Source organism: Coccidioides posadasii, chromosome 3, assembly GCF_018416015.2.
Source record: "Coccidioides posadasii str. Silveira chromosome 3, complete sequence".
NCBI lineage: Eukaryota > Fungi > Ascomycota > Eurotiomycetes > Onygenales > Onygenaceae > Coccidioides > Coccidioides posadasii.
In genome coordinates this window covers 2,829,749-2,851,341 of record NC_089409.1, presented here as the reverse complement: position 1 = coordinate 2,851,341, position 21,593 = coordinate 2,829,749, and the positions used below count along the sequence as shown (strand labels likewise).

Below are 21,593 nucleotides of genomic sequence, written 5' to 3'. Positions count from 1 at the left end.
TACTGCATGTAGAGAGACTCAATTCTGCTAAATAATAGCCAGACTTGAGATCAAGATCATGATTCATAGTTATAATTATCTTGCTGTGATTAGTATGTCAAGAAAGAAGATTAAGAAGAAGATGAGAGAATTTCTGAGCTAATTATAAAGTTCAAGTAAAGACAATAACAGCTCACCTGCCTTAGAAAAGATGAAGAAAGATGATTTTGAGATTGTGGTATTCTCTAATAAGAATAATGAGAAGAATAATGAGACAGAGAATGATTGAATTATTAATATCTAGAGAAGAAAGTTAGATTTTTAGTTCTTTTTTCATATTAATTTGAGAATGGAGTATTATTAAATTAGCAAAATATTTTATTTTTCTGAAGAAGAATGTTCTATTTTATAGAAGAAGAAGATTTTATAGTTGATTGCTGTACTTACAGAGTAAAATAAGACTAACTATCTAGAGATTATTAAATTTTGTGTGAGCTCTGACTATATTTTGTTACTTTTTTGACTAAGGCAGAACTTAGAGAAAAATCAATTTAATTATGAAAAAAAAAAAAAAAGAAAAATCTAATAGCTAAAGCCAGTAAACAAGCAAAATCTATAGAGATTTCTTCAGAATTAACTATAGTTCAATATAGAAAAAAATAATTTGTATTATAAAAGAAGCTGCATTATAAGTTACTTATTACTTGATGGTTAATTACTAAAGCTGCTCAGTTAATTAATGATAAAAAGTATAATAACCCCAACTGAAAGACAAAGCAATACTATTCTGATTTTTAGTCAAAATTTGATCAGATGACAGAGTATTCTAAGAGTACTTTAGAGATAATTTGCAAGCATTATTAAATCTTTCTTAGTTATTCAAGCTTTTCTTGAAATGATACAAGTGATCTGAAGAAGTATTTAATAAGCAAAAATTATACAAAAACTAATAATAGACAGAGTAATACTCTGGTTAACATAATAATAGATTATAGATTCTAATTTTCCAAATATAATAAATTTTAGTAACAGTTCTAGTGTCTTAGCAATAGTTTCTAAAGTATTCTTGAACAGATTCAGATCTGTCTGTTTCTGAATATAATTAAGATAATTTTCTTCAGCAGCTTGTGCAAATATTAATATTCTTAAATCTCTTATTTTATATTATTGAGAATTCAGCATTCTGTATATTAATAACTATACTTAACTCTGCAATAGCTTTACAGATATTCACACAAGAAATATTATATTAAATTATAAATAATATATATAATTAGCTATTCCAAAATCTTCTCTTTAATCATGACTTAATAATCAAGATATCTCTGGCAGTAAATAATTGAACAAGTTCCAATAACCTTGTCTTTATGATAATTAATGATTATTATATTATAAAGAATTGGAAGTATTATAAGCATTTACTAAATTTTAAAAGTTTAGAAAATACTTATACTGACAAGAATATAGTAGAGATTCTCTAATAATTACTAGCAGTATGAAGACTTGAGAGTAATCTTCTTATAATTATAAGTAATAATGTATCAAACAATAGTATTATGCAAGCACATCTTATATATTAGTTAAGACCAGCATTGCAGCAGTTGAACAAGACAACTAATTAGAATGTAAAGAGTGAGATAATACTCTGTCTTGCTTATATAATTCAACTTATAGTTCAAGAGCTGATTTGCAATCTCAAGATTCAGCCAGACAATAATACTCTATCCACTATCTTTGATAAGAGCTTAATTACTGATAATCTAGTATTAACAGACACATTTGCAAATACTCTTAGAAAGATAATAAAATTTAGTAATAGTCTTAATATACTTGAGTTGATTTACTAATCTTTACTTGACAATAGATTTATCTTGTTGCTAATATAATTAATATCTTCTCTTAACTCACTGCACATTTTTAAGAATATTAACAAGAGAATTAGTACAAGATGATTTAAGATGTTCACACAAGATAAAATTTCATCTATAAGATATGTATTCATGTCTTGTTGCTTTAACAAGCTGTAAACTCATGAATTCAGAACTCATCACTAAAATATTAAAGACTTCACTTATTAAATTATAACTGGAAGCAGTTAAAGTATATAATTAGACTGTTGCAGTTATTCAGTTAATTTATTAAGATACTGTCCAAAACAACAGACCCAACAATTCATCTAATATAAGTAATATACAATCATTTTTTCCAGTATTTAAAAAGAGAGAAGAATAAGATTCAACAGTTAATAACAAGAGAGAATATTCAAGAAGCTATCAAAACTGCCAACTTGAAATTCCAGAAATACTATAGTGATACTAAGTATTCAAAAAGTAAGCTGCTAGCTGTAGCTGCTGCTCTTCATCTATCATACTGTATAAGAGCATATAATTCAGAGAATTAGATTAGTAATAAGCATGAAATATATCAACAATATATTTTGAGATTTTATAAAAAGTATTATGAGAAATATAAACAGTTAAGAGAAGTAATACTTGATGTAAATAATATATATTTATTATAAGTATTATTCTGATTTCTTCTCTGCTAACTTCTCTAAAATATTGAGCAAATAATTTTTAAGAGATTTATTAAAGATAAGCAAATTTCCAAAATAAAATAGAGCAATATTTAAATAACAAGAATTTGACATCATTTTAAGCTTCAATTCTGAAATAGTGGAGAATACTAGAGTCTGATTTTCTAACTGTTACTTGAATAGCAAGAGACATTCTGACTATATCTTTAACAGAGATTGGGATAGAACAGATTTTCAATATTGCTTGAAATACATATTATTATCAACAATCACAGCTTCATGCATCTACAATCAAGAAGATTATGCTGCTTAAACATGAAGATAAAATGCATATACTAGATAAAGCACTCATATTATATAAGAAGTTAGTTAAAAAAGTCATTCAAGATAATTAAAATAATCAAGATACTTCAGAGATTGTACAGAAAGAGATTGCAAGCCTGCTAAATCCACTACTTAATTCAGATAAGAAACAGAAAATACATCAATATTATTAATAGATAGACTCAAGTAGCTAATAGCTTGCAATATAATCTAATTATGCAAAAAGTATTATTAAATTTTGATACTTTTCCAAAGTTGAATAAATTGATAAAATTATATTAGAACTATTACCAAATTTCATTACTTTTTGACAATATAAATAAAACCAGAGTTCTCAGTTCCATTCTATACTTTACTGGCCTCATTCTATATATAATATTGAAATCCTGGTTTTATTCTGTTTTGTCATGTCAGGTTCCAGGCCCATTCTACTAGCTAGATTTTGATTCTGGTCCCAATCCCATTCTAATTCCAGTTTCCACAGAACTGTCCCAATATACTGTTAAACAATTCAGTCCCATCTTATTAAGCTGAGCTTCAATCTGATCCTGTTCTTGGGACAGAAATTGGGACAGGAATCTGGGACCAGGATGGAAAATTCTGGAACTGGATACCACTCTAAACTGATTGAAGATTATACATTTAACTTATGCTAATACAGTTATATATATAAAATATCAAAAGAATCTTGGCCAATATTCATCAGAACTTAAAGTCTAATTATTTATCTTCTATAGTTAGTATACTTGATACAATGTCAGAATGAATTGAACTGACTTTAATATTTGATGACAAAAAAAGCAAAAGACAGAAGAAATTATTTACAAATTAGTAGTTAAGATAGATTGATTTGCTGCTGCTCTGCTCTCTGCTGTATCTACTTCTTTCTTCTTCTTCTTCATTCTGATCACATCTTCTCTCTTTATTCAGTTACAGCCAAACCTATCTGTATCAGGCCTGTCTCCAACTGGAGACAGCAGAGTCAATTTGCTCAAAAGTATAATCAAGCAGCTTAAATAGACTTATTCTGATGATTCTTTTGTGCTTGCTTTACATTCTGTCTCTAAATCAGAAACTTCAACTGATGAGAAGGCTCCTGAAATTTAAAAAAAAAAAAAAAATTTATTATAATTTAGGTTGTGTGGGTGGTTCTGTAAACACTTAGTAGTTAATTTCTAGCAATTAAAAAGCTTCTGAATCAGATTCAAAACCCTTAATTAATGCATTATATGTTCTGAATTCTATACATTTTGAACCTTTTATACATGCATTGTAAATATATGGTGGATCTACAGTTTCAAGCTTGCAATCTGTGGTTCAACAGGTTGTGTCAGATAAATGTTTTCTGATGGTTGCCCGAAAAGCTCATTTTTCTGGTATGGTAATCTATGTGGGTCACGTGAGCGAGGTGCTAGTTGGATTACCTAACACTTAGGGCTTCGCCCCGGAACAACCTTCCGCCGGTCCGCCAGCTCAGCCAGAAGGTCGCGGGTCTGTCTCACAGCTTGCATCAAACCATAAAAGAATAGATGCAGCAGTAAATATATTCAGAACTTTAAAGATATTATTATATTTCTTGATTTATTTAAATTCATTGTTCTTTCTGATTAGTGCTGTGAGTGATGCTACTATTTTAGAAAAGTCTTTTATAAATCATCAGTAGAAGTTTGTAAACCTAATAAAGTCATGCATGTCTAACTATTATAAGGGCTTTCCATTTCAGTATAGCTTGCATCTTTTCAGAATTCATCCATACATCTTTGCCAGTCTTAATAATAAATTCAAGATATTTTATTGATATGACTTCAACGACTATGCTCGCTCCCTTCGACACTGCGACTATGACTTAGTCTGCGAATTCATCCAGATATGCCTCAGCGCCATGGCAATTCAGCTAATACGAGGGGTAAACCCAATTTGGAGGGAAAGGCCAACAAATATAGAGGCTTGCGAACACAGGATTAGCTAGACAAAGATAAATCTACATTCAGGACTTCTTTGGCCTCCCTGTCTTCTTCCTTCCATCTCCTCCGCGTTGCTCCAGGCGCTGACGTTTCACCTCGTCTACCTCCTCAGTGGGAAACTCCCCTGCGGGCTCCCGGTTGTTGAGAATTGAGTACCTTTGCCGCAACGACGCCAGTGTTCTATGTGGGAACCTAGAAACAAGTGTCAACTTTTCTTTACAATATTTTGAGATCGGTATTTGACTCAAGAACATCCATAGGTAGGCAAAGAAAAAAAATGTCAATATCAAAAATCACTAGGTGCTTTCCCCACAGTCTATCTCGCATCAAACGGCCACAACTTCTCCGCCTTCTCGACTGTCATGCTATCATCGCCCCGAGCTTCGGACTCTCTTGCCGTTTCCATCCACTGCTCATACGCCATCCTATTCGCCTCTCTTGCGTCTTCCCAGAGCTCATTGGGCATCCATCCGTCGGATGTCGTCTGCAGTGATATTTTCAACCATGTCTTGAGTTTCTGCGTTGCTTCAAAATCCTCATACTGCTTCCTGTGTTCTGCAAGTTCGCCCTCACTTGGAGCGTATGGGTACGGAGCCGGTAAGCCTAGTTCTGGCTTGTCCCAGAGGGCGCTGAGATCAATCAGTTCTTGGCGGATCGCGGGAATGCCATCGCGCCAGGTCGTAAAACAGTAGTGGAAGAGACGGAAAAAGGTGGGATCAAGCAGTCTTCCCGGTTTGATCTTGCGGTTCTTGTATGTCATGATCAAATTGTAGGTTTGGTTGCAGATGGAGAGGTCTGAGAGCAGTTTCTCCTCTTCTTTGGATGTTGGTTCATTATTATCTTCGCTGGGGTCGGTGTCTGGGAGAGCTGCGAAGTCTGGAGTCATGTGTGCGTATATGAATGCGGGCTCGACGCAGGTTAGTTGCCAGTCGATTATCACAGTGATCACAGTCGGGTCGTCGGAGACGAAGATGTTGCGTTTGTTATAGTCTGCATGTATTAATGTTGGCATACCAGCCTCTTGGATGCGAGGGCTCTGCACTAGTTTATGCATTGTTTCTCGACAGATATTTACAAGGCGAATATGCTCTTCCACAGAACCGCGATATGGGAGGTGATTGTCCGGTTGCTTGGGAATACGGGAGAGCGCGGTGTCTATTAGCCCAGATACATAGTCATCAAGCGTTTTCCCTACAATACAGCTGTTAGTATCGGGTGAGAAAATCTGGGCAGGAATGCAGCGTACATGGACCACGATTTTCACTCGGCTCTCCATAGAGCTCAGGCTCCCCGGCCCCGCGGTGCCAAAATAACGGGCTACAATATGGTCCAATGCAGAATCGGTCATCATCTTGCAGTGGAACTTTGAGAGCTGCTTCGATCGGTGCGTCGGAGAAGTAAATGTTCCCATAAGCTGGGAAGTTGAGCGATGTCATCTTCGGAATCTTCAGCGACAGGTGCTTGGTGCATTGCATGTGTTGAAGCCCGTCCATCTGAGGCCATTGCTCATGTAACAGGACGCCGTCCACATGTGCTTGGATGATGTACTCTGCACCAACGGGGTTGCTAGGGTCATCGTTCCAGGCCAAGACTTTGGGAAGGGGGAGTGAGGTCTTCGACTGTACTGTAGAGATCGTAAGACATAGAAGACTAAACTTGGACCGGATAACTTACAATATGCGATTGTGGCAACCTCTGAATTCGTCGTGAGTCGTGGCGCACCAGCAACTCGCGTAGGTATCCTTGCCACAAGGCGCTCGCCGTTGTCAAACGTGAGGACGAAAACTCTGTTATAGCCACCTTCCTTCTTTTCATAGCTTGTGACACGAGATGCGCCCTGGCACAGGCCAATTGCAACCTCACATAGTGTAGAGAAACTGAACTGGACATGTCGTGCGTTGCGTTGGAGCTCATCCTGGTGGAGGAAGCGCCCTGCTGTGTACGAGCACGGATCTTGACCTTGGGTTTTGCAGGAGCGGTATTAGCACCCCATTTTAGCTGGTGCGTTCATACATACTTGGGACTGGATATATCTTGTTTCCAGAATTGCCCGAAAATAGCCTCGATGTACTAGGGTAATGTGCACTAGGCACAGGGGAGCTCACTTTCCCTCCCATCCTCAATGGGCGCGGTGGTAGTTGGTGATAAAGGGCAGGGTAGAAAGCCGGTGAAATACACCTGATGTACCTGGCAAAGGGAGCCGGTCTTCCGAGCATAACGAACACTCTGAAAGAGACGAGCAATTGTTTGATATAAAACAGTGGGCTCAGTCTGGCTGGAGCTTTGTTGGGTGTGGGCGCGTACTTGGCCTGGTCGGTCCTGACTAAGCCACACGGCAGCTTGGACGAGGGACTAACCCATAGCTATCGGGTCTACTCCGAATATGAAGTCTCTAGGAGTATACAGGCTTCAAAGATAACATGTGGGCAAGCTGAAGCTAAGCCTAAAAGGGAATGGAATAACTATATTCCGGTCAACACGTTGTGATCGAAGCTTCCCAAATTGCATGTGCTCCCCCCAACCTTCGGTCAATTCACACTCCTTCCTCGTCCGATTAAAAGACTAGGCTTCACCAATTCCCATCTTTCAAAATGGTTCGTCATCAAATGGTGCCCAGAATTGAGTGTCAAACGCGGATAGTGGCCAGAAAACGCATGGCACCCGAAGACAAAGGTAATTTCCAGATCTTTTTTACTGTATTCCAGTCTGACTTGTTATAGGGAAACAAGTTAAGCGAGTTAAGAGAGAACCACAGAAACAGCAAGCGAAGTCCTACCGCAGGAGCGTGCGGCTAAGCAGTAAAAACGCCTCTGCAACTGTATGTGCGCTTCTTCCGGTTGTATCACTGTGATATGATACTGATTCAACGGAGATATTGCAGGACTCTCCGACCAGCATCCAGACCCGAGAACAGAATACAAAACTAAATCAGAAACGATCTTCTGAAGACCAAACACTCTCCTCTTCAAAACGACCACGATTGTCTTTACCGAGCTTAGCTATTGACCCCCCTGAGGAAGAAAAGCAACATATTACCAACTGGAAGAAGATTGACCTGACTAGATATTGGTGCAGGAATGACTGCTGGCCTAAAGAATATTTTAGGGCACAGCCTGGACAGATTGAAAACATGAGCCATCTTCTTGCAAAAAAAAAGTCAACAGCTTCTCTTCGCCGCAAGAACTCAAATTCAAGTCTTGCTACAGGCTCTAATGCACCAACTGATCAAGAATTGAGAGATGGAAAGAGCGCCAAATACAGGAGCGCTACTTATGAGACCGTCCTTGCCACCAAAGGCAGCTTTATGGCTGAATTTGAACTTGAAGTAATGGAAAGAAGCAAGCAGATTTGCAAAATGCTACTTGACGAGAAACAGATGATTCCTGAAGGCACAATATTTCAGAATGACCGATTCCGGAAGGCTTGCCAAAAGCTACAGAGTAAAAACGAATCAAGAGTTATTCAAGATATATCTCGGTTGATTGTTCCTGCGGCGGAGACATTAGCTACGTGTGGCGCTAAGAATCTCGAGTGTTTGGTTGAAAGTGTCAATGAACCATGGGGTTCCTCTATTGCCTTCTGTGGACCACGTCCGCAGCCTGATTATGCGGTCGGGTTCGGCCGGTCTGCGTTCACAGAAGACGAGCTAAATAAGTTGGAGCCATTCCTTGGTGACGACCCGGAAACCTACAGCTCCTTCTTCCTAGCCACCTTCTACATGTACTTTCCTTTCTTGACCAGTGAGGTTAAGGGTACCACCGCCCTCGACATTGCCGATCGACAGAATGCACACAGCATGACCATTGCTGTGAGGGGTGTTGTTGAGCTGTTTAAACTTGTGGGACGCGAGGAGGAGGTCAATCGCGAGATCTTGGCTTTCTCAATCTCACACGACCACAGGACAGTGAGAATATACGGCCACTATGCAGTCATTGAGGGGAACAAGACGTCCTTCTACCGTCACCCAATCAAAACATTTGACTTGACCAGCGAGGAGGGGAAGGATAAGTGGAGTGCATACAAGTTTACCAAGAATGTTTACGATATGTGGATGCCAGATCACCTGAGAAGGATCCAGTCTGCCATTGATGAGATCCCTCGTGGAGTAAGTTTTGACGTTTCACAGTCAGAACTTGGACTCTCTCGATCAAATGCCCCGTTTACTCAACAGACGCACGTATTGAAGCGACCAAGGAGGCAGAAATAGAGTGCATCAATGTGGCTGGTTAAGACAAGAATTAATTCTTATTATTTGGACTATCCTACATGTGGTATGTCAACTTGATCCAGAATATTTTTATTCACATTTCCGTAAACGCATAAGCCGCTTGTTAGACTGCAGGTACCACATCCGACGATTGCTATCAATCCGACACTGGCGAAGCAACGCCAGATTAGGGAGGTGCCTGGCGGTTGCCAAGGCTGACCTCCCACAACACATTACGCACAGGCCCCGTGAACTCGAGATCAATAGCTGGATTCTGCCCACCAGTCCAAACGACCTCTGATCATCTCTGTCACAAGTGAGGTGCAGATTCAGGATGGCAAGTTGGACAACACACGAGAGGCACTACCGCTATTACGATAACTGCTTCTTGAAAAGAACCCTTTCACCCAGCGAATATCAGCGCGATTTCCGTGGCCAACTACACATTTCACTCGACAACGCGGCGAGACTCGCAAATGAAGCTGCCACCTTAGACTTCATCGGCCAAGAGACTGACATCCCCGTCCCACGCGTCATTCACGCCGGTGAGCACAGCGATGGATCCTACCACTTGTGGACAGAGCTAGTCCCTGGTGTTCCTCTAAAAGAAATCCCACTCTCTGATCAACACACAGTGATCGAGCAGATTGAAAGGTATAAGAGCACATTACAAGGCCTACGCTCTAGTTGCATTGGTGGACCAACTGGTATTGTCTGTCCTCCACCAGTCGCCAAACAACTGCAACGCGATGAAATGTGGATTACGAAGCATTCTCCAGCTAAAGAGTATGTGTTCTGCCACAACGATCTTTCGCAATCCAATGTCATCGTCGATCCAGATACTCTGGAAGTTAATGGTATCATCGATTGGGAGTTTGCTGGATTTTTCCCAAAATGTTTTGATGTCCCATTCTACAGAAGCCTCAAGCCTCCAGGAGCACAGATACGATCCCTCGCTGATACTTGTGAATTGGAACAGTTCTTCTCGGTATGTGAGTTGGATCAGGCTTTTTCGTTTCTTGATCTACAATATCCAACTAGTGAGTGTACCAGAGATTGGGTTGAGGAGGGGCCCTACAGCTGTCCTAGTCTCTGATATTTTGAATGGAATGGAAGATAGCTAGGCAACATAATAGATTAATTATTCAGAGAGTGGTCCCGCTCAAATCTCAAAGCCTTAGCGACAAGAGTACCAACAGCGTAAGAAAAAAAAAAGAAAGTAAACGCCGCCTTCCAGTCGGACCGACGACTCCAGTGAAGCAAACTCCTAAGGGCTGAAGTAGAGTGATCAAAAAGGCTTTATGTACTCGGGAGCACTTCTGTAGTCATTTTCGAAAGACAAAAATGGGAGCAAAAAAGTGAGCTGGAGTAGTCGCACCAGGGTTCGAACCTGGGACCTTCTCGGAACACAGTGTTCAGCTTGATGTGAACGAGAAATCATAGCCACTAGACCACGCGACTGCATGTCAACTTAAGTTGTTCTTACGTAACGACTAGTACAAAGTCGCATTTTTCAAGCCTATAATTGATCATCTTGGTGGAACACTTCAATCTGCAGGGGCGAATACCTGGGTATCGAAACTGGGTTGGAAAGCCCTCCCAAAAACCCCGTTTTGTATTTGTTGCAAAATAGGTGTCTTGCGGCTGCCACGGATGGTGTTACCGTTTCGCGACCGCTCATATATAATAATTTTTGGGCGAGGAGGGTGGGGATCTAGAGGCTCCGGGATTGTAGAACCAATAACACGCGACCATCCATGATAGAAGTACATCTTATTCTTGTATATACAGTTTTGTCTTCGACATGTAAAATCCGGGCCTTCCCAGGGTACAGGGGAAAAGCACGAATTGATTCGTTGCAAGATAGGTTATAGAGGAAGATAAATACATGGGAAGGGACACAAACATGAAAATAGCCCTGAATTTCCCTCAATAAGAAGTAAAAGTATGTGAAGAGTCGACTCGCAGCAGTTGGAAGCCGCAGTGAAAAGCATTAAAAAGACTTAGCTCCCGGTAGTCGCATATCGACTTTCCAGGTATTCGACGTTGCGTTGAGAGAAAAGGTGATATGACCCGCATATAGAATCGCAAGCCCAGTCAATCGCCGCATCAGCCCAATGTATCTATGCAGCTCCCTCCATGACCTCGAAAATACCACCCATCACGTATCGTGGTTGGTGGGTCGCACTGGAGCTATTTGAAGTGGTGGTTTTTGCTTCCACCTGAAACCCTAGGGTTTTATTTCCATCCTCGTCGATGTTCGCAAGTATGGGCATCGGGTCAACCGGACGAGGCTCCATTAGTCCCAAACTTTTTCGCTCGGTCTCATCTGCAGAGCACCTGGAGCGCTCCTCGCTCAGTGCAAGATCAACAGTGGATGGGCGACGGCGTAAGAACAGAGATGAAAGCCGGAAGGAACTAGGCGAGCGTGATGTGAATGAAGTCCTACTTCGGCTGCGAGCACGACGAAGGTATGGACCAAAAGCATGGCTTCGGATCGCGCTTATGGGACTCGAAGTTGGAGAACAAGTGGGGCTTGAAGTCGCCGAGGTCAATGGGCTCCCTCGCTCAGAGTCGGTAGAATTCGAGTTGCTGTACGTGAAGGGATTTCGGAGCGGACTGAAATCCGTCCATGGAGAAGGGAGCAGTTCGGGGGTTGGTTGTTTTCTCTCGGCCATTTTTGGTTGGGGTGGGGGAGAAAGCGCCTCAAAGAGGCTTATCAACTCTTGTACGGCCGTCTTGAAAAGGGACTGCTCGATGACGGTCCAGCGTAACAAATCTTTAGAGAATAATCCTCGGCTTAGAAGACAATAACACAGATAAGGCACTGCCGTTCTGTTGATAAAATAGGAAGAGCTGCTTCACCCTGTATGAATATACAAGCGCAACGTAGATCGACAATGGTACGGGAAACAAAGGAATTCACGGATCGACCGTATACGGAGCCCGACGTAAACGAGATGGAAAGAATGAAGGTTTGAGAGCAGCAACCGCTACCCTTGACGGCCGTCAAACCGTGGGTCAAGAACGTCCCAGACGAAGGAAGGGTAATGTGGGCAAGTTGTCAGACAAATATAATAATAGAAGGGAATGGCGAGCTTAGAGATATGATCCTCCACGTCAGTGATTCGAACCATGCGACTGCAACGCAAAGGCCAGGCAGGAGAGAAGCGAACCTAATCTTCGATGGTCTGGTGGGACAGCGACGGGCTAACTCTCAGCCTGGGGGTCCAACGGCGACAAGAAAAAGAAAAGAAAGTGAGTATGGAAGAAGACAAGAAGAGAAGGGCGGGTTAATTTGAGTCAACCGCTGTGACAGCCAGGTCTGACCATCATGTGTGGTGAACTGGCGAAGGTCGGGAGGCGGCCGGGAGAAGGCGCGAGAACAGGCCCTGGTTGTCTCACTTTGCAGAAGGGGGTTGAATTGATCCACCTCGGGGCCAGGGAACGCAAAAGTCACGACGTCATTCCCTCAAATGGGAGGTTACGGAGGGCTCCGTCCAAAAGACCAGGGGAAGAAGTCAAGCTGTCATCCATCGTCGACAATGACTTCTTGTGGCGTGCTCCATTCATCTGCACCGCCGCCGTTCTACCCCATCCACCAGCGGCTTCGTCGAATTGGCAGCAGGGTAAGGATTTGGCCTAAAGTCTTGAGCTTATTTTGGCCCTGCTTGATCCACGTAACTACTCCGTATACTCTCAACCAAGACTGCACATGTGAACATTACCTCACTGAATCTTTTGTGTGTCTGTGTGTGTTACAGGGTGATTTGAGATAAACTCACAACGGGCTACTCTGTGGAGTACAGGGCAGTTTGAGTGCTAACTTGGTTATCATGCATGAATAACTCCTCAGTCCTACTGGACAAGCCGTTTTGTGCTACGTGTTGACAACAAACCAACGCCTTCTTCGGACCACTTCGGACTTAGCTTGGTGACCAGGTTCTTAAATAACAACATATCTCACGACTCTACTCTGTACTCTGTCCAAAATAACGGAATCTTTAATCAGGTTCCAGGCCATCAAGTGGTTGTGTTACAGGTTTGAACCCGGGACAAGATGTTACCGCACTTGACGTGTATTCTGTAACTAACTCCAGAATACAAAGCAACAAGCCAAAGGGTTATTATTGAGTTACTCATCTAGAGCGCTCAGGTGGTATAGTTTCTCTAGAATGATGATTGTGCTCCTCTTTCCTAGCATGATCCAGAGCACAGACAATTGAGGCTTTGTCATTGTCTGTCTGTGCCCTATCATTATAGTACCTCTGCCAGATTGTACACAGGGCCTGGAAGGCAAGGAAGATACTCCGTAACTACACATCTGTACGCATGGATCTGGGCGCGCATTGACACCAAGGCTTAGCGAACCCCTGAGCAGGGATGACTTACTAGCGGGTTACTCTACCGAAGTTTCGGCATCAAACAAGGGCTCCTGCGATATCATCTTCCCAGATAATGTATCAAGCTTGCTGGTGCTACCAAACAGAGTGTGATAATAGGGAATCAGCAAAGCATCAACTAGTTATTGGGATGTGAAGGGAGAGGGTCATTCAAATTAAGGGACTATTAGGAAGAAAAACTGCACCCAGGGGTCAGCCACTCTGTAAATGCTTAGTAATAATGAGAGCAGGAGCCGTCTACGGAGTACATCAAGCTCATACCTCCAGACACCATAACCACAGGCTCAACATATGCAAAAAGTGAAATTGAAAGGTACTATTTAACAAGGGAATATACAAATAGAAGTAGAAAAGTGTGTAACATCAAGGAAATTTTGAGTTTTCCTGTCGGTCTAGGGGGTTTACTTTTAATGGAAAGTTGTTGTGCAACGGACGGGGACACATTGCTGCAAACCTGTTCACAGAATCATCCCTCAGAAGAGAACATAATTGACCTCTGTCCCATCATTAGATAACCTCCAAACACGGCCATCCCCACCATCGTGTCTATCGTGTTCGCGTCAAATAAATGTATATAATACATGGGTATCTCTGTATCCATTGATGAATACTTCCCCACTGAAAATCCACCTTAAAGGGGGGGGGAAGGGAAAGGCTGGGAACCAAAGGTTCCGCCATTAGTTTCCGGCTTCAGTTGCCCTGCGAGCGGCGCTGAGTAAAACTTCGCCTAATGCTCTCACCCCACACGGAATTGTCAAAAGAGTCCATCACACCCTGAACGCTAACTGAACTGCCAGCGCGGGAGCGTCCAGTAGTGCCATCCGTTTGTCCCGTATCTCTATCGCTAAGAGTAGTTCGATGAGGCGATAGTGAACCAATCTGGGACCATTCTGACTGCGTAGGAGAGAAGAATGGATCTTCGGTGGCTATTGTTGTATCAATGCGTGGTAGCGTTCGGGAGCTGCGGTGCGACGCTCCGGACCGATCACTTGTTGGCGAAAGCATGGATGGAGACGGTGGCCCACTTTGGTGGCCCTCTGAAGCCCCATCCTCTTGGCCATCGTCTTCGACATAGATCTCTGGGACAGAAAATTGTGGCACATCTACCAGTCGAGAGTCGTGCTTAAGTTCTTGATATCGGCGGAATCGACGAGACCAGTATAAGGTATTAAAGAATCCGACGACAACATTTCGACGTACTGCTTCGTCGACGCGTTGCAGACGGGCGCGTCTCCTAAGGAACTCTTCCAATCTGAAGGGATGTTGTTAGAGAATTTCGAAGCCAATAGTTACCAAAGATTATATAAAACCAACCTTAAGCTCTTGCTATCATTAATGACGTTATAATGAGCTAGTATCATCAGACACGAGGTAAAAGAGATTCCTCGCTCCGGATCTGCAGAAACAAGAACTTCCTCGTAAAATGCATTCAATCGGGCGCGTCTTCGACGGATTGCTCCCACGGGGAGGCTTTCAATTATTCGACACAACTTGTCTAGATCCACGCCGTCTACAGCACGAACATGTGGTTGCTGAGATTCACGGCCGCTCAACTTGCATTCCTCGAGAAGGCGCCCGACCGTGAAATCTCCATCGTAGATACGCATTTCGAACACCCCAGAAAGTTCCTATGCAGTGTCAATAGTGCAAGTCACCTCAAAACCAGTTAAAGAGTGCGATCAACTTACACCAAGAAGTCTGGGGAATTGTTGCTTGGAAATATAGCCTGTCCCGTCTGGATCGAACGTTGCCCACGCCTGCTTGTAGCGACGGATTTCTTCTCGACTGATGGCGTATAGGCCACTGCTTCGCTGGTATACATATGAAAAGCTTTCGAAAATAAGTGATACAAAAAGAGAGACAAAAATATACATGCTGAGAATGTTCCATGAAATAAAAAGGGTGCGAGCACCGGCCGCACTTCCGCAGTCACTCTGAAAGAACTCATCCTCAGAAGTGCAATAAGGAAAATCCATGGTCGCAAAATCTTCCATGACTTGGTTCCAGCCCTCTCCACAACTCATTCGGAAGAGAAGAATCAAAGCCTTGGGAACAGTTCTGAAATTGATATTGTTATTTTCTCCATCGCCGAATTTTGTGAGTCCGAATATCTGCGTCAGGGCAATGGCATAGACGAGAAACAAGACGAACCAAGTAGCCAATAAATTAGAAATGGCCGTCAAACTAGCAGCTGCTGTCTTGAAAAGCTGATCTAGCTGATTGTTTCGTGGGATAAGGAGTAGAGCTATTGATACTAAGAAAAGCTTGTGAAGTTGCATAAAAGCGCGGTTTTCGTGGCCGATGAGGGATAGAAGCGTAGTGACAAAGGTTCCCGACACTGCTAATACTGAATATAAGTCCCAGGAGCTTCGGCGAAACCGCGACCACGTTAGGCCAATTAGACGAATGGCTATATTGGCGATGTAGAATAACGTCAAGACGAAGAAAATAATATCTGAAAAAAGTTAGTAAGAGCAGGGCCATAAAGGGCAGAGGGGCGTATCACCTCTGGTTCGGTCCCACCATCCCACTGTCGGATGGAACTCTAGGACTAGCAGTCCCAAATGAATGAGAAGTAAAGTGGTTATGAACTTGGCCCAAACTCCATGCTTCTTCACGGCTATTCTGTAGGACCATGCCTTAAACTTGCTGTTTTTCTTGCTTGTCGACCTCTTGGATGGCGATATTTGCCTTAACAGTTTGCGGAGTTCGAGCCATGATCGCTGCTCAGCAGTCAAGAAAGCCACTCCCGTCTGTTCAGTGTAATTTCGCATGAAGACAGAGACGAAAAGTGTCAAGACGAAGACGGCACCCAAAAGGTTGAAGGCCACGAAAAACAATCCGTTGGCCTGAGAGGCGAATGGCTGAGGTTGTTGTCCAACACCTGTGATGCTCATAGCGCTCCATAACACATCCGTCCAGCCTTCCTGAGAGACAATCTGGAAGAGAATGAACAAGGAATCGCCAAACGTATCAAAGCTATAGAAAGGGTTCTCAACAACTCGAGGAGCTAAGACATCCCAGGCGAATGGAGAAGATTTATATTCCCCAACGCAATATGCAAGGGAGCCGTATCCGAAATCATCATCGTTGCACCTTTTCATCTGGTTATTGAACAGGTTCAACCCATAGATAGCGAATGGGACGAGGAAGCCCATTGAGACAAACGCCGCCTGTATTACTGTGTTGTTAGTCATTAGATGTTATTGAGAAATGGACTACCTACCGATATAACTTTCCACCCGCCAAGAATGATAACTGAGTGGAAGGTTTCTCTCGCACTGTCACTGACGTTAAGTAACCTCAGGGCCCTCAAAGCTCGAAATGCCCCAACTACACGGGACACGTCTCCGTTCTGAAGCAGAGAAGCAGCCACATTAATCCAAAGTGTTATCAGCACAAGTCCATCGATGAATCCCCACGAGCCTCTAAAGTAGGCATTAGGTGTCCAGAAGAAACCATCGGCAACTACTTTGATAAGTGCTTCGACGGTGAAAAGAATGGCGAAACCGATATCTGTCCACACAAACCAATTTTTGACCGCATAGCGATGTGTTTCAAAGTAAGTCCGCTGGTACAAAGGAGTGGCAATACAGGCCAGCAAGACCATCGCGACAATTGCAGCGTAAATGAAGGCAGAAAAAGTGTACCAGACCGGCTTGTAGGGATCCACGCCTTCGATTCGCGTGTTGCCCCGTCCAGGTCCTACAATTTGTTGGCATAGACGCCGCATCGGATGAGTTGGAGGGAAAATGAAGAGAGAGACATTATATCTCGGATACCTTTGTAAGTACTGCCGTTGGGCTTGTTTTCGTTGCTCTGATGCCGAAAGCACTTCTTTAGCCATCGCCGTCGGATCGAGCTCATCATAATCCCTGGAGATTTTCAACTTCGAGTAAAAAGGGTTCGGTTCCCGATTCAATATCCGACCTTTGAGCTTGCTAAACCAACTTGAAAATGCTCCGGGTTGAGCAGGGTCTGTGGATAGTTCTGGGTGTTGACTGTCCATCCGGAAAGGTGCGGGCTCATCCAGAAATTCGTGAACAACGGCATCTTTAAGAAGCATCTCTAGGGCGGCGGGTCCATGGTCAAGAGGGTCACGGTATCTTTGTTGGTCACGGCCAAGTTTGAAGATGGAGGATATTGCAAGATTCCCTTGAGAAGAGCCACTTAGTTGCTTCTGCTGCAAAAATGCTTTAACTTGGTGAAGTCTCTTTTCATCCTCGGAAACATCAAAACTCTCTTGAATGACAGCAATAAACATGTTCAAGACAACGAGGTTTGCGAGAATGAACCACATTATGAAAAATGCCGCAGAGATCCATGAGGTTTTCCAAGGGGCACTTGATTCTGTCGCTGAGTACAAAATCGATGTCCAATCCTCGCTTGATAGTATTTGGTACATTCCCAAGAAGGAGTTGTATATACTAAAGAACGACACTGGGGTTACTTCGCCGTCCTTTTCCTTTGGAATTTGGTCGCGAAACAGCTGCACGGCAAAAATCGAGGTCAGGAAGGTGATCAGAAACACGAACAGGATGAGATTCAGCAATCCAATAACGTTTCCGAAGACAGTCATAATGAGGGACCGAGTTAAGGAGAATGCAAGGACCACGCGATAGATCCGGAGAATTTGGAAAATGGTCAAGGCTGCATAGACGCGGCCAGAATTATGAATGGGTGGAAGTTGGATAATAGCTGTGATCACTGCCAAGGCGAGGTCAAACCAGTTCCGAGAGCTCCTAAAGAAATTCCTCCAGTCCGATGCAAACCGAAAGAATATTTCAAAGAGAAGGATGACTGTTACTGCAAGCTCCGTAGTGTAAATAAATGCCTTGCGATCTGGTCCCATCGACGAACTTCTCATTCCCTGAACGATAAGATCGAAAGTTATCAAAAATATCCAAAGCCAATATGTCTTGTTATACATCCGTTTTAATGCACTAACGCGAGCAGGGGCCTTCTCCTCTTGTTGAACATCATCTATGTTATCGGTCGTAAAGGCACTCTGTTTGCTTTCTTCTCGTATAACCTGGAAGGATGAAGTTATGACTGCAATCAGAAGGTTGACGAGCCACAGACTCAAGACGACAAAAGATGCAATGAAAAAAACCGAAGCAACGAGGTAGTCACTGTCGGTTGTATAGTAAAGAAGATCAGTGAACGTGTTTGAGCTCATCACGACGAAGACGAGTTCTAGGGAGTTTGCCACGTTATCAAAGCTGACAGTCCCACCATAGGGATTGCTACCTTGTACGCAACGAGAGCCTTGGGGACACAAATAACCCTTAGCTTTAGAAGCCCCTCGGCTCCCATCTGGCAGAAGCCAGGGCATTGGATCACCAGTAATATTGTCAAGATATCCCCCACAAAGTTGAATATTGTCAGGGGCGTCATTCATCGTGAAATTTCTGATATTCTCCGGGTCTACCCAGACACAACTCCGTTGAAGGCTAGATTTGAAACTCTGAACCCCAACTATAGCAAATAGAAGCCAAAAGAAACCAATAAAGACGGCCACATTCACGAGTAAAGGCGCTGCCTTTTTGAGACTTCGAAGAATGACCTAAGATCAGTTAGAACCAGGATTAGAAACACGGAGGTATGTTTTAGAAATTACCGTAGTGCCACTAGTGAGAGCGAGCAGTCGAAGAATACGAAGACTGCTGAGCATTCGAAAGACAAACAAGCGCTGGTCTGACTCAACCGACATAATGGATAGCACGAACGATATCCAATAAGAGACCACGGCAAGAAAGTCGAGTCTGTTGAACGAGTGACGTAAGAAGGCACGACGAGCAAGTCTAGCGCGTTGCTGGGCCGCTTCGTCAGCGTGATTTGCCTGGGGTTGCATTCCGGTGAACGATCTCAAAATGGACATCTGATTATTCACAGGATTCGGGGGCTTTTTCTTCGAAAATTGCCGTTGAGGCATGAACAGGTCTCGCCCTTTGGAAATTATTGCCTTTCTAAGACCCTCCGAACGATCGAGAGTGCTATATTCCTCGGGGTTGAGGATGAGACCGGAGACTATTATCCGTGCTGCCAATTCAAGGGTATAAATGGTGAAAAGAATTAAGAAGGCATAATCAAAAGCGCTGTCACCCCATTTTCCAACCATGGCTCTTTTTTTCACTGACGATTCCACGGCGAGGAGAACGGTTTGGATGACAATAAGTATCAGGATGATTGGTTCAGTGGCAGGATGAATCAATACTTCGCACAAAGCCTTCCGTAGCCCATTCTCTGGTGAGAAAATGCCCAGCGATTTTCCTCTCAGCGGATTGATCTGGGAAGTTCGCTGCCTGACATGTATTGAGGGAAACCGCTTTTCTGGGGGCCCATGTTGCGTCTTCGCCGGGCTACCTCGAATATCATGCGCATAGTCCGCCATAGCTGGAAGGGTAGGCGGGCCTTCTAAGCGTGCAGTCTTCAGCGAGGACTTTCTCCGTAACGTCTGCTCCACGAGCTCCGGTTCATTACTGAGATTGACCACACGTTGAGACATCATCCTCATCATTGACCCTGCACGTGATAGAGCCGAGCTTGAGCCAGTCGGAGTGAGGCGTATCGACCTACCCAGACTTAGCCGCGAGCTGGCCGGACTTTCGTAGCTGCTGTGCCTTCTGCCCAGCCCACCCTCAAGATGTGGTAAATCATCTCCGAGGCGTGTCCCTGAGACAGAATCATCAAAACGAACGCTATGCCCACTATTTCCGGTTAAGGTCTTATTCAGACTGGTTTGACCTTCAGAAGTGCCACTTATTGGTTGTAAATATCTTCGGTCGGTCAAAGGCGTTCTATCCGTCTCGCCAGGTTCGGTCGGAGAGGCGTTCTCATTGAAATATTCGGCTTCCATGTTAGACAGCGAAGCCAAACCGTCAGACTCTCCATATCCATCAGTGTTCCCTCCACCAATGCTGTCTAATCGAGAATGGGTTTGAGAAATCGGCTCAAATGGGACAAAGCGCAATCCCGCTCCTCGTTGTTCGCCGGAAGCACTCGAATATCCAGGATTATTTGTATACACTCCACGGCCGCTAGGGGCGCCATCTTGAGATAGATCAATATTTTGGAATCCATCCTGACTATCCGCGCGCTCTCGACTCGGAGAGTCCTCCGCAATCCGCTCATATCTTCGCACGCCGGGCGCGAGACCGAGCAGGGACCGTCTTCCCAAGCCATACCCTTCATCGCTATCAACGCTCCTTGCTCTTCCTAGTCGTCGACCGGTATGCTCCGCTATCACCGTATCGGGAGGCCGGGACAGGTCTCGGAGTGGGATCTGGTCGCCCTGTCCGTTATTGGGGGCCTGATTGCCGTTACCAGAAGACGCCATTGTGGTTGGCGGTGGTCATCGAATGCCAGTCATCGCCGCAAAAAAGAACTCGAAGCAACCAACTATTCTTTCAGCGACAAGAAGTCTCAGCTTGTGTGAGAATAAGGTTCCAGGTTTCGTCACTTTTGGGGGAAGTTTTGGACAGGTGAGTTCGAGGAAGAGGGGTCGTTTGACAGTCGAGACCCCCGGCGCAAAGGGAAGTATTGATATAAGACAAAAAGGCTTTGTTCGAACCGGGAATAGTAGGATGTTGACTCTGTAACCAAAGCGCGAACCTCAAATGTGGTTCCTTGTTCTGGCTCAGGTACGGAGTACAGAGTGCAGAGTTGCAATGCATTATCGACGGATGATCTTACCAACGTTCCAAAGATGTTCCAGGCTAGCAAAGTATCTGTAAATTACCGTTACATCCTCGTACAGGCTTCGTCATGGCTGAGGCCCCGACATTCTGCGTGCTGCCCATTGGCCAGATCCCATAGTGTTCTCTTGGAAGCACCCGTGCAGCTGAAAGTGGCTCATTGCCCCGATTGCAGGTGGAAATACGGCCCGGTTCCTAAGCCTTATGGAAAAGTCAATCAGCAGCCAAAGCATTGTCTGGCAGCCTCGCGAGACACATTGAAACTCAATGTACTCCGTACGCTGCCTTATATATCGCAAACAAGCCTCCTAGCGCAGCACTGCCTTTGGTTATGTATTTCAGGATATCAGGATGTTCTTTGAGTTCATTGTCACAAGTGACTTGTGACAGGCGATTGACAGTTCACCTTGTGAAACAGCTGCTTGCAGTCCAGCACAAAAACTTAAGCTTTGACTACCATTCACAAGGCCCAATAAACAAGCA

At 43.7% G+C, this 21,593-nt stretch overlaps 6 protein-coding genes and 1 non-coding gene across 7 annotated transcripts; 3 read left to right on the top strand and 4 right to left on the bottom strand.

Moving 5' to 3' along the window:
* Positions 1-4,779: 4,779 nt before the first annotated feature.
* D8B26_005880 (uncharacterized protein) lies at positions 4,780-7,031 on the bottom strand. Its single transcript, XM_066125023.1, has 4 exons — positions 6,821-7,031; positions 6,478-6,762; positions 6,050-6,427; positions 4,780-5,994 (listed from the first exon to the last, which is right to left on the bottom strand). The coding sequence occupies exons 1-4, from the start codon at positions 7,017-7,019 to the stop codon at positions 5,120-5,122; spliced, it is 1,737 nt and encodes a 578-aa protein (XP_065981104.1). The 5' UTR covers positions 7,020-7,031; the 3' UTR covers positions 4,780-5,119.
* Positions 7,032-7,394: 363 nt separating this feature from the next.
* Positions 7,395-9,010, top strand: D8B26_005879 (uncharacterized protein; the record flags this gene model as incomplete). The annotated part of the gene is made up of 3 exons (XM_003070092.2): positions 7,395-7,476; positions 7,524-7,621; positions 7,685-9,010. 3 exons carry the CDS (start codon positions 7,395-7,397, stop codon positions 9,008-9,010), a joined length of 1,506 nt encoding a protein of 501 aa, XP_003070138.2.
* A 300-nt stretch (positions 9,011-9,310) lies between these two features.
* D8B26_005878 (uncharacterized protein) lies at positions 9,311-10,134 on the top strand (the record flags this gene model as incomplete). Its single annotated transcript, XM_003070093.2, has 2 exons — positions 9,311-10,002; positions 10,052-10,134. The coding sequence occupies exons 1-2, from the start codon at positions 9,345-9,347 to the stop codon at positions 10,132-10,134; spliced, it is 741 nt and encodes a 246-aa protein (XP_003070139.1). The 5' UTR covers positions 9,311-9,344.
* A 245-nt stretch (positions 10,135-10,379) lies between these two features.
* On the bottom strand, positions 10,380-10,471 carry D8B26_005877. The gene has a single exon. It is a non-coding gene; the product is annotated as a tRNA-Val (tRNA).
* A 662-nt stretch (positions 10,472-11,133) lies between these two features.
* Positions 11,134-11,688, bottom strand: D8B26_005876 (uncharacterized protein; the record flags this gene model as incomplete). Its single annotated transcript, XM_066125022.1, has 1 exon — positions 11,134-11,688. One exon carries the CDS (start codon positions 11,686-11,688, stop codon positions 11,134-11,136), a length of 555 nt encoding a protein of 184 aa, XP_065981103.1.
* Positions 11,689-12,060: 372 nt separating this feature from the next.
* D8B26_005875 (uncharacterized protein) lies at positions 12,061-12,656 on the top strand (the record flags this gene model as incomplete). Its single annotated transcript, XM_066125021.1, has 2 exons — positions 12,061-12,268; positions 12,334-12,656. 2 exons carry the CDS (start codon positions 12,061-12,063, stop codon positions 12,654-12,656), a joined length of 531 nt encoding a protein of 176 aa, XP_065981102.1.
* Positions 12,657-14,103: 1,447 nt separating this feature from the next.
* On the bottom strand, positions 14,104-20,752 carry CCH1 (calcium channel protein; the record flags this gene model as incomplete). The annotated part of the gene is made up of 6 exons (XM_003070095.2): positions 14,104-14,665; positions 14,728-15,041; positions 15,102-15,868; positions 15,920-16,586; positions 16,640-18,979; positions 19,034-20,752. 6 exons carry the CDS (start codon positions 20,750-20,752, stop codon positions 14,104-14,106), a joined length of 6,369 nt encoding a protein of 2,122 aa, XP_003070141.2.
* Positions 20,753-21,593: the final 841 nt, after the last annotated feature.

Bases quoted from the DNA above. Each gene is read 5' to 3' on its own strand.
- D8B26_005880 (XM_066125023.1), bottom strand. From the start codon at position 7,019: ATGCTCGGAAGACCGGCTCCCTTTGCCAGGTACATCAGGTGTATTTCA. The intron at 6,763-6,820 runs GTATGTATGAAC...GCAAAACCCAAG, and splicing joins CAAGATATATCCAGTCCCAA to GTCAAGATCCGTGCTCGTAC. The intron at 6,428-6,477 runs GTAAGTTATCCG...CGATCTCTACAG, and splicing joins GGTTGCCACAATCGCATATT to TACAGTCGAAGACCTCACTC.